Source organism: Chrysemys picta, unplaced genomic scaffold (assembly GCF_011386835.1).
Source record: "Chrysemys picta bellii isolate R12L10 unplaced genomic scaffold, ASM1138683v2 scaf1913, whole genome shotgun sequence".
Lineage (NCBI taxonomy): Eukaryota > Metazoa > Chordata > Testudines > Emydidae > Chrysemys > Chrysemys picta.
The window spans coordinates 1-11,000 of NW_027054618.1; the positions used below are offsets into that span (position 1 = coordinate 1).

The following is an 11,000-nucleotide window of genomic DNA, read 5'->3' on the forward strand; positions in this document are numbered from 1 at the left end:
TCTGTGTGAAGCTTTTTCCACAGTCTAAACACTGATGGGGTCTCTTTCCAGTGTGGATTGCTTGATGTTCAACAAGATTTGACCTCCGTATAAAACTTTTCCCACAGTCTAAGCACTTATGAGGTCTCTCTCCAGTGTGGACTGTCTGATGACTAAGTAGGATTTGACCTCTGTATGAAACTTTTCCCACAGTCTAAGCACTTGTGGGGTCACTCTCCTGTGTGGATTCTCTGATGTGAAACAAGGGCTGACCTCAGTAGGAAACTTTTCCCACAAATTAAGCACTTATGGGATCTTTCTCCCGTGTGGATTGCCTGATGTCTAACAAGGTCTGACCTGCATATGAAACTTTTACCACTGTCTGAGCAATAATGGGGTCTCTATCCTGTATGGATCCTCTGATGTGTTATAAGATTTGATTTGTTTGTGAAACTTTTAACACAGTCCAAACACTTATGGGAACTCTCTCCTATGTGGATTGCCTGATGGTTAGCACGGCCTGAATTCCACATAAAACTTTTCCCACAATCTAAGCACTTATGGGTTCTCTCTCCTGTGTGGATTGTCAAATGTGAAACAAGGGCTGACCTGCATTTAAATGTTTTTCCATAGTCTAAGCACTTATGGGGGTCTCTCTCCTGTGTGGATAGCCTAATGTCTGACAACATCTGACTTCCATATAAAACTTTTTCCACAGTCTAAGCATTTATGGAGTTTCTCTCCTATGTGGCTTATCAGTGCTACCTTCCAATTCAAGTAGTTCCTGCCCTCAAGGCATTGATAGGGTTTCTGTCTTGTGTGGCTTCTCCCATGGTTATTAAAATTTGAGCAGTTATTGAAGTTTTCCCCATGGTCCAAGCACTGAAGTGATTTGTCTCCAGTATGAATTGTCTGAGGTGTAACAAGCTGTGGTTTCAGAATGAGTCCTTTCCCATAACCCAGGCATTCATAGCGTTTGTCTTCCTTGGAGGTTGTCTGCTGGGCTGTGGGATCCCTGTATCCTTCCCCACATATAATAGCTTCATCAATTTGCTCCCTTGAGTGGTTTCCCAGAAGCCTCTCTGACCTGTTCCAATTTCTCCACTCTTCTCCCTGTTCCAAGCACTGGGAAAAATTCCCTTCAACTCTTCCCACAAAGGTCCCCTCTGGTTCCACTTCCACTGCTGGGAGAGAAATAATCCAGTCAGGAGTCATTGTGCCTGGGAGAAAGAAAGAGGAATAGCACAGAGGGAAAACCCAACATACTAAAGGTGCAAAGACAGCGCAATTGGATTCTGCCTCCACATCCCGCCCAAAAATTCACAGAGAAGAAACATTGGGAAGGAAACTCCTGCAGGTAACAGGACAGATGGAAAGCGATGTCAGGCATATCTGCTGACTACAGCCCTGCCCTGGGTGAGATGAGGAAGAACTGAGGGCACTTACTTATACCACATTTTTGGGATTCTCCACTTTTTCCTTCATTCACCAGATGGTTTGTGTGTCAGTCCTCACCTGTGCAGGCGCATTTCGGGATCTCTGTTTCCTCACAGGCCTGGAGATCAGGCACCCACGGCTCTTCCCCTCATTCCAGGTGGGAGATCAGTTCAGGTTTGGGAAGGGGGAATCCTGTGCAGGGGGTGAAATCAGACCACATCAGAGTGTGTGGAGGATTGAGAGAGTGTCTGTCAGAAAGGACATTCCATGGGTGGAACCTGTCTCTGTGCTGTGCTGGGGAATGTGGAATCCAAGAGGATGGGAACATAGTCACTGAGCCCTCTTGGGGGAAGCAGACGTCTGGGGAGGTGGGGGAAATTGTGATGCCCTCACTAGGAGTTCCTAGGATCTGTGCTCTCTGGGGGCCCTGCTGACGCATACCCAGCTCTGGAGTTAAACCCCTGCCTATTTCTAAACCGGCGGAGCCCAGAGCCCTCCGCATGGCTGGAGCTGTTACCAAGTAGGGAGGTGAACAGGGATTGTGTGTGTGAATGAGAAACAACACAGACAGGACAATACAGGGCTTCTCCACCTTGCAAGCGAGGGGGGTCGGGTGGGGATGATTCAGTATATCTGGTAGGTTTTGACACCCTGGTCTCACTGGAGAGGGTACGGAGATACAAGTCTCTCTCACACGGCAGCTGTGCATTACGGAGCCCATTCCTCTCCAATCTAACTGACCAGGGAAGAACCTGACCAGTATCGGACATGCAGACCCCACAGCTTTTAATAACCGAGGAGACGGGAATCCCTTACCCAGCAAGGTCACCGTCTCGTGGTTCTCCTGCATGACGTCCCTGTAGAGGGCTCTCTGAGCGGGGTCAATCAGAGCCCCCTGCCCCTGGGTGAAATACACACCCGCCTCCTCGAAGGTCACCGGCACCTGAAACAACAGTGAGTCCTGCACTGAGTACCTGCTGCCCCAGTCATAATCCGACTAGTCCAGGGGTGGGTAAACTTTTTGGCGTGAGGGCCATATTGGGGTTTGGAAACAATATGAAGGGCCGGGTAGCGAAGTCTGTGCTTCCCCCAAACTGCCTGGCCCACCCCCTCTCTGCCTCCTCCCACTTCTCACCCCCAGACTGCCCCCCTCGGAACCTGTGACCCATACAACACTGCCGGCTCCCTGTCCCCTGACCTCCCCATCCCAGGACCCCCTCCCCTAACCGCCCCTCAGGACCCCACACCCTATCCAATTACCCCTGTCCTCTGACCCCTATCAACACCCCCACCCACTGTCAGGCCCCCCTGAGACTCCCATGCCTATTGAACCACCCCCGTCTCCCTGTCCCCTGACTGCCCCCTGGAAACCCTGCCCGTTATCCAACCCACACACACCCCGCCCGCTTACCATGCTGCTCAGAGCACCAGGACTAGTAGCTGTGCCATCTGGCTGGACCACTAGCGGCATGGTGAACTGAGGCCGTGGGGAAGGTGGGACAGCAGGGAAGGGACCGGAGGCTATCCTCCCTGCCCGGGAGCTCAAGGGCCGGGCAGGACAGTCCCGCGGGCCGTAGTTTGCCCACCTCTGCACTAGTCACAGGCAAAAATAAATAAAACAGTGAAGCTCTGGGAGAGCCAGAAAACCAGAATTCCCCCCACACCCTGCCCAGAGCTGCCAGGAGGCTTCAGGGGGTGGGGAGAAGGTGAGAGCTCCTAGTCCCCCCCAGCACACGGAGCAGGGCAGGGTCTTCTCATTTCCCACACACCTGCCAGCCACAGGCTGATACGGGAAGCAGAGCTCTGAGCCAGGGACAGGGACAGGAATCCCAACTGCTTCCCTTCGTATTTCACAGCAGCCTTTGGCCAGTGGGGTGTTTCCTGGGTCAGAAATGGAGGAATGTTCCCTTCCCGCTATCTCTCTCCCCCCTCCCCCCGCCAATGGGCCTTTCCACAAAATCAGGCCCAGGTTGATCATTTTCCAGCAGGTTTATCACACCCTGTCCCCTCCCTGGCTCACACTGTATGTTTCCTGCCCCTCCCCCTCTACAGCAAATCCTCCTCCACCCCCCTCAGCTCCCTGCAAATCCCCTACCTGAGCTGGCTCCATTATACAGCCATTTCCCTTCCCTGTCTCCTGGAAGATTGGACCATCTGGAACAAAACATGTACATGATTCTTTAGCCTGTCAGGGCGAGAGGGGCGATGGGGGAGGTTACAGAAGGGGCTTGAGTCCATGCCCCCCCGCCCACCTGCAGACAGATGCTCTGGACTCTGCCGCGCTGGGAAAACCCTCAGTCACTTTATCACAGCACGGACCCGGCACCTCCCCGCAGCACTGAACGCCCTGCAATATCAGTAGATCCCTAAAAGGTGTCCTTTGTACAGACTCATTTCCCTGCCCAGCTCCAGCCCTTTCCCCAGGTCTCTCCATCACCTGGAGGCTCAGGCTCAGGGGCTGGTATGGTTAGAGTGGTTCCAGCCACTGGAGAAAGTGCTCCTGGGCTGGTCTCAGAGGGGTGTGACAAAGTGGGAATGTTCCTAATGTTTTCTCTGAATACTGTGTGTGTGCCTCAGTTTCCCCATGTGTTACTCAGGTATCAAGCTGGTGGGATACAGGTGTGTGATCATTGCAGAGACCTTTAGAGGGCAGGTGTGACTGCAGAGTGGCTGTCTGGGCATAGAGAATGGCCAAAATTCTGTATCCTGGCAAGCGATGGCCTGACCCCGTCCTCTGCAAGGAACTAGCCAAAGGTGTGGGAGAACAAAGAGATTTCCTGGGAAAGAGAGGAAGCACGGAGGAGGGGAAGCTGGGCATCACTGAGGAGGCGGGGCTGGAAGCAGGTCAGTCTCTTGTTTTGGGACTCAGCAGGGAGAGCCCAGGGCTGGATACGGTCTCTGGATTCTCCCCAAGATAGACTTTGCTGACTGGTCCTGATTTCTGTGCTAACAGCATCTGTTCTATGCTGTGTTCCCAGCCTGCCTCCCCCAGCCCTAGGTTCACCCCACGCCGGCTGTTCCCCGTTCTTCTCCCCGGCCCCTAGTCCCAGGCAGAGGCGTTGAAACAATCTGTACGGTGGGGGGAGGGGGAGAGGAAATGCGAGCCATTGAGAAACCCCTTTAAGCCAGTGGGTGCAGCAGGGCCCCACCAGCCTAGATTCAGCACCTCTGCCACCACCATCCCCCGCCATGATTGTGCCCCCGGGCCCCTCTCCTTCCCCGGCCCCCAGTTGAGGTCCCCCACCCTGCATTCAGTTTGGCCCCTGCCCCTCCCTATTTGCCCCCCTCAGATCTCCCTGAGCTGCAGCCTCCGTCCATACCAGTGTGGCCAGGGGCAGGGAAACAAAGCAGCAGATGGAGGGCGGGGGGGAATGGGTGGTAACAGGATCCTGCCCCCGCCGCGCACACACCGGGAGCTGGCGGCCCCTTTCCCGGGCACAGGGCGGGAATCGCAGCCAGCTCCGCTGGGAGCAGCCTGGGGCCAAACCTCCCCCTGCAGCCCGGAGGTACCGGGGGGCGGATCTCTGTTACCTTCCCTCCGAGCGGGGCCCCCTGGGGCAGGGGCCGGGCCGGGAAGGGGCCTGGCCGGGCTCGGGGCTCTGCCCTGGGAGAGGCTCCTGGGGAGCAGCGGGAAGGGCCCTGCTGGAGATTCCCCTCTCCGGGCTGCAGCCAGGGCTCCGGGCTCCCAGCACCAGCCGCCGGGGCTCGGGGATCTCGCCAGGAGCCTGGAGCCAGAGTCACCGCAGCGGCTGCGAGTCACTTCGTGCTGCCGGGCCTGAGCCCAGCGATAGCTCCCCCCAGAGCCGCCTCCCAGCTGCTCCTGGGTCCTAGCGATCAACCCACCGCGCTACAGCATCTCTGTGTCCAGCTGCTGTTGCACTCACAGGCTCTACGGTCAGAAGGGCCCATCATGAGCATCTAGCCCAGGGATTCTCACTGCCACATTTTTGGTGGCCTCAGAGTGAGGCCAGCGACACTTGCTGGTGGCCGCTGTGGAAACAGGGTTAAAGGATTTAAATATAGGCCACTCAGTTGTAAGAAACAGAGCTACTGTCATGCTAAGGCCTGGTCTACACTACGACTTTAATTCGGATTTATCAGCTTTAATTCGAATTTACCCTGTAACCGTCCACACAACAACGCTATTTATTTCGATGTAAAGGGCCCTTTAAATCGATTTCTGTACTCCACCCCGACGAGCGGAGTAGCGCCAAAATCGATTTTAACATTTCGAATTAGGGATAGTGTGGCCACAATTCGATGGTATTGGCCTCCGGGAGCTATCCCACAGTGCATCATTGTGACCGCTCTGGACAGCAATCTAAACTCGGATGCACTGGCCAGGTAGACAGGAAAAGCCCCGCAAACATTTGAATTTCATTTCCTGTTTGCCCAGCGTGGAGAGCACAGGTGACCACTGATAGCTCATCAGCACAGGTAACCATGCAGGCTGATAATCGAAAAAGAGCACCAGCATGGACAGTGAGGGAGGTACTGGATCTGATCGCTGTATGGGGAGAGGATTCAGTGCTTGCAGAACTTCATTCTAAAAGACGAAATGCAAAAACTTTTGAAAAAATCTCCAAGGGCATGATGGAGAGAGGCCACAATAGGGACTCTGAGCAGTGCCGCGTGAAAGTCAAGGAGCTCAGACAAGCGTATCAAAAAACAAAGGAGGCAAACGGTCGCTCCGGGTCAGAGCCGCGGACATGCCGCTTCTACGCCGAGCTGCATGCAATTCTAGGGGGGGCTGCCACCACTACCCCACCTGTGATCGTGGATTCTGGGTCGGGGATAGTCTCATCAGCGATGCCTGAGGATTCTGCCGATGGGGGAGAGGAGGAGGAGGAGGATGAGGATGAGCTTGGAGAGAGCACACAGCACTCCGTTCTCCCCAACAGCCAGGATCTTTTTCTCACCCTGACTGAAGTACCCTCCCAAGCCTCCCAAGCCAGTACCCAAGACTCTGACCCTATGGAAGGGACCTCAGGTGAGTTTACCTTTTAAAATATAAAACTTGTTGTAAAAGCAAACGGTTTTTAATGATTACTTTGCCCTGAGGACTTGGGATGCATTCGCGGTCAGTTCAGCTACTTGAAAAGTCTGTTAACGTGTCTGGGGATGGAGCGGAAATCCTCCAGGGACATCTCCATGAAGCTCTCCTGGAGGTACTCCAAAAGCCTTGCCAGAAGGTTTCTGGGCAGTGCATCCTTATTCCCTCCTCCATGGTAGGACACTTGACCACGCCATGCTTGCAGCAAGTAATCTGGTATCATTGCCTGACAAAGCCTGGCAGCGTATGGTCCCGGTGTTTGCTGGCATTCAAGCAACATCCGTTCTTTATCTTGTTGTGTAATCCTCAGGAGAGTGATATCACTCCTGGTAACCTGGTTGAAATACGGGAACTTAATTAAGGGGACAGAGGTGCCGTTCCTACTGGGCTGTTTGCCTGTGGCGGAAAATAAATCCTTCCCTGCAGTTAGCCAAGCGCAGATGGGAAATTGGCCCTGAGTTTTTCGCGTTTGGCTAGCAGGGATCTTCCCTGTTACCAGCCACGCGATGGGGGTGGGGACCGTGATCATCCCAGAGAATTCATGGCGGGAGGGGGGCGGCGGCGGGGGGGGGTGGTTAGTTTGGTGCCTGCAGGGATCTTCCCTGATACCAGCCACGCGGTGGGGGGGAGGGGTACAGCGATCATCCCAGAGAATTCATGGCGAGAGGGGGGGTGGTTAGTTTGTTTTCTGCTGCTGCTGCTGAATGTTAACAGAAAAACCGCAGCACTCTACAGGCTATGCTTGGTATGTGGGAAAGGAGGGCGCAGAAGCTGTAAGACAATGGCTTACCATGGCCGCATGCAAGCCGAATTCTGTTGCCCAGACCTGTGATCTCTAGCAGCAAAGCCACAGGCACTCAGCATTAAGAGGCAAAATGCGACCTTGCACAGAAATCACATGTGCTATGTAATGTGAATAGTGTTGGTCACCGTGAAAGAGTATAAGCATTGTTCTGCAAAATGTAGCTTTTTAAACAATTCTCTCTTTTTTCCCCTCCCTACAGCAGCTGTAAATTCCTCAAGCCTCCCTCCTCCATCCCGAAGGTTATCACAGATAAGGCGTAAGAAGAGAACGCGAGACGAGATGTTTTCTGAAATTATGGAATCCAGCCAAGTGACAGAGCTCATCTGAATGAGTGGAAGGAAACAGTTTCAAAGTATAGGAAAGAAGCCAGTGAACGTGAGGACAGGAGGGACCAACGTGAGGACATGGGGGACCAACGTGAGGACAGGAGGGACCAACGTGAGGAGAGGAGAGACGCTCGAGATGAGAGGTGGCGACAGGAAGACCAGAGGAGGCAGGATGCAACGCTGGGGCTGCTGCGTGAGCAAAGAGACATGCTCCGGCGTCTGGTGGAGCTTCAGGAACGGCTGCTGGAAAACAGACTGCCGCTTCAGCCCCTGTTCCACCCTCCCCATGTTCCGTATCCTCCTCACCCAGACGTGTAAGAACACGGGGGGGGGGGGGGGGAGGCTCCGTACACCTTCCCATTCCACCCCAGTAGACAGCCCAAGCAAAAGGCTGTCATTTTTTTAACCTTTTCTTTGTGGCTTTTTCCTTCCCAGCAATCCTCCTCCCAAATACCACCCGGGTTCCCTCCCTCTTTTTCTAATCTATTAATAAAGAATAAATGATTTTTAAATGATAGTGACTTTATTTGGTTTGAAAGAAAGCTGGGGGAAGGGGGAGGGTGGGTTCCTTACAGAAAATCAGTCAATAAAGGGGGCGGGTTTTCATGAAGGAGAAACAAACAGATATTTCACACTGTAGCCTGGCCAGTCATGAAACTGGTTTTTAAAGCTTCTCTGATGCACAGCGCTTCCTGGTGTGCTCTTCTAATCGCCCTGGTATCTGGCTGCGCGTAATCAGCAGCCAGGCGATTTGCCTCAGCCTCCCACCCCGCCATAAAGGTCTCCCCCTTACTTTCACAGAGATTGTGGAGCACACAGCAAGCAGAAATAACAATGGGGAGATTTCTTTGGCTGAGGTCAGAGCGAGTCAATAATGATCGCCAGCGACCTTTTAAACGGCCAAATGCACATTCTACCACCATTCTGCACTTGCTTAGCCTGTAGTTAAACAGCTCCTGACTCCTGTCCAGGCTGCCTGTGTACGGCTTCATGAACCATGGCATTAAGGGGTAGGCGGGGTCCCCAAGAATAACTATTGGCATTTCAACATCCCCAACGGTTATTTTCTGGTCCGGAAAGTAAGTCCCTTGCTGCAGCCCTTTAAACAGAGTAGTGTTCCTGAAAACGCGAGCGTCATGAACCCTTCCCGCCCAGCCCGTGTTGATGTTAGTGAAACGTCCCTTGTGATCCACAAGTGCTTGCAGCACCATTGAAAAGTACCCCTTGCGGTTTATGTACTCGGTGGCTTGGTGCTCCGGTGCCAAGATAGGGATATGGGTTCCGTCTATCGCCCCACCACAGTTAGGGAATCCCATTGCAGCAAAACCATCCACTATAGCCTGCACATTTCCCAGAGTCACTAACTTTCGTAGCAGCACCTGAGTGATTGCTTTGGCTACTTGCATCACAGCAGCCCCCACCGTAGATTTGCCCACTCCAAATTGATTCCCGACTGACCGGTAGCTGTCTGGCGTTGCAAGCTTCCACAGGGCTATCGCCACGCGCTTCTCAACTGTGAGGGCTGCTCTCATCTTGGTATTCTGGCGTTTCAGGGCAGGGGACAGCAAGTCACAAAGTTCCATGAAAGTGCCCTTACGCATGCGAAAGTTCCGCAGCCACTGGGAATCGTCCCACACCTGCAACACTATGCGGTCCCACCAGTCTGTGCTTGTTTCCCTTGCCCAGAATCGGCGTTCCATGGATAGAATCTGCCCCATTAACAACATGATCTCCAAAGCACTGGGGCCCGTGGTTTCACAGAATTCTGTATCCGTGTCCGTGTCCATGTCCATGTCAATGTCCTCATCATGCTTGTCGCTGCGTTGCCGCCACCGCTGCCTCCTCGCCTCGTTTTTCTGGTCCTGGCTGAGCATAAACTCCACGAGAACGCGCGAGGTGTTTACAATGTTCATGACTGCTGTCTTGAGCTCAGCGGGCTCCATGCTTGCCGTGGTATGGAGTCTGCAGTGTTCACTCACCCAGGAAAAAAGGTGCGAAAATGGTTGTCTGCCGTCCGTTGCTTTCATGCAGGGAGGGAGGAGGGAGGGAGGAGGTGAGGCTGTACCCAGAACCACCTGCGACAATGTTTTTTGTCCCATCAGGCACTGGGATCTTAACCCACAATCCCAATGGGCGCGGGAGACTGCAGGAACTATGGGATAGCTATGGGATAGCTACCCACAGTGCAACGGTGCAGAAATCGACGCTAGCCCCGGTACTTGGACGCACACCACCGAATTCATGTGCTTAGTGTGGCCGCATACATTTCGACTTTATACAACCTGTTTTTCAAATCCGAATTATATAAATTCGGATTAATCCCGTAGTGTAGACATACCCTAAGTCTTAGCCTAATATTGGGAGACCTGTAGAATAAGGGCTCACGTGGGGCCGTCTGTCCCTTTAGGCTCATGCCATGTGAACTTTTGTTTATGCAACAAGATCAGATGCAGAACGGTGTTGGGGAATTGGTTGCCCATTGTAAGGTCAGTGATATGCATACGCGGGGCTGGGAAATGTGTTGTTGCCCAACGGTAAGCCAATGTGTGGCTTAGGTCAGACCTAATGAGTTGAGGGGTTGTGGTAACACCCTCAGAGAAGAACACAAGTGTGTTCAGTCCGGACAGAGGGGTTGTGGTGACGCCCTCAGGTTAAAAAAAAAAGAGAGAGAGAGAAAGAAAAAAAATGACGCATTGGGGTATGAAGGAATAGAGGCCTGTGTGTGTGCGCCAACCAGTGTGAATGAGAGTCATCGAAAGACGCTCAGAGTTCCCTGCGAACCCAAAAGCTTGTGACGGGGGATAGCTCTAACTAATGCAAGCTCGGTGGCTGCATCTTAGTGGATCAGTAAAAGATTCTGACTAAGGTGGCTCTATCTGCCTGGGTCTAGGATTGTGTGACCTCATCTTCCCTCCTCCTCTCCTCCCTGCATGAATCACTGACTGATCTGATCACCTCACCGGAGTCAATTAGAGTATGCAGCATCGTCTCTCTGAGACTAGCCGACGCTCTTTGCTGAAGGGAGGTGTAGGAGGGTCGTGGACATCCTTGATAATCTTTCCTGTGTGAGTGCCCGAGGAGCGGTGTGGTGATTTTAGCTTTCTGAGCCGTTGCACTCAGCGGGCAGGATAGAGACGTGTCTTAGTTTATGAGCTGTTGCAGCGGACAGGGCACCCCCACACGCTTAGAGAATGGGTGGAAATCAGTCCAAGGACTTGTAAGTACTTAGAGAATTGGAATTTTTACATGCGTGATGATCCATCTGCAATTCCCACTAGAAGGTACCTTCGATTCAAATGGGACCTTACGTCTTAGAGGTACTCTCTAAGACACAAAGTGTAGGATTTAAAAAGCATCCGGGTGACTCCCTACCCAAATTATTTTTTGTTAACCCCTCGGC

General features: G+C 53.0%; 1 protein-coding gene across 4 annotated transcripts; it reads right to left on the reverse strand.

The window, feature by feature from the left end:
• Window positions 1-9: 9 nt before the first annotated feature.
• LOC135980129 (zinc finger protein 621-like) lies at window positions 10-5,080 on the reverse strand. 4 transcript variants are annotated; one of them, XR_010597347.1, is made up of 5 exons: window positions 4,948-5,079; window positions 3,512-3,570; window positions 2,233-2,359; window positions 1,495-1,608; window positions 10-1,199 (listed from the first exon to the last, which is right to left on the reverse strand). XR_010597347.1 is itself a non-coding variant. In XM_065580188.1 (4 exons), the coding sequence occupies exons 1-3, from the start codon at window positions 2,885-2,887 to the stop codon at window positions 1,565-1,567; spliced, it is 231 nt and encodes a 76-aa protein (XP_065436260.1). In that variant the 5' UTR covers window positions 2,888-3,438; the 3' UTR covers window positions 10-1,163; window positions 1,495-1,564. The 4 variants fall into 4 exon arrangements, 2 of the variants coding, with proteins under 2 accessions (XP_065436260.1, XP_065436259.1); XR_010597348.1 differs by lacking the exon at window positions 3,512-3,570 and having other exon boundaries at window positions 4,948-5,080; XM_065580188.1 differs by lacking the exons at window positions 3,512-3,570; window positions 4,948-5,079 and adding an exon at window positions 2,828-3,438 and having other exon boundaries at window positions 10-1,163.
• Window positions 5,081-11,000: the final 5,920 nt, after the last annotated feature.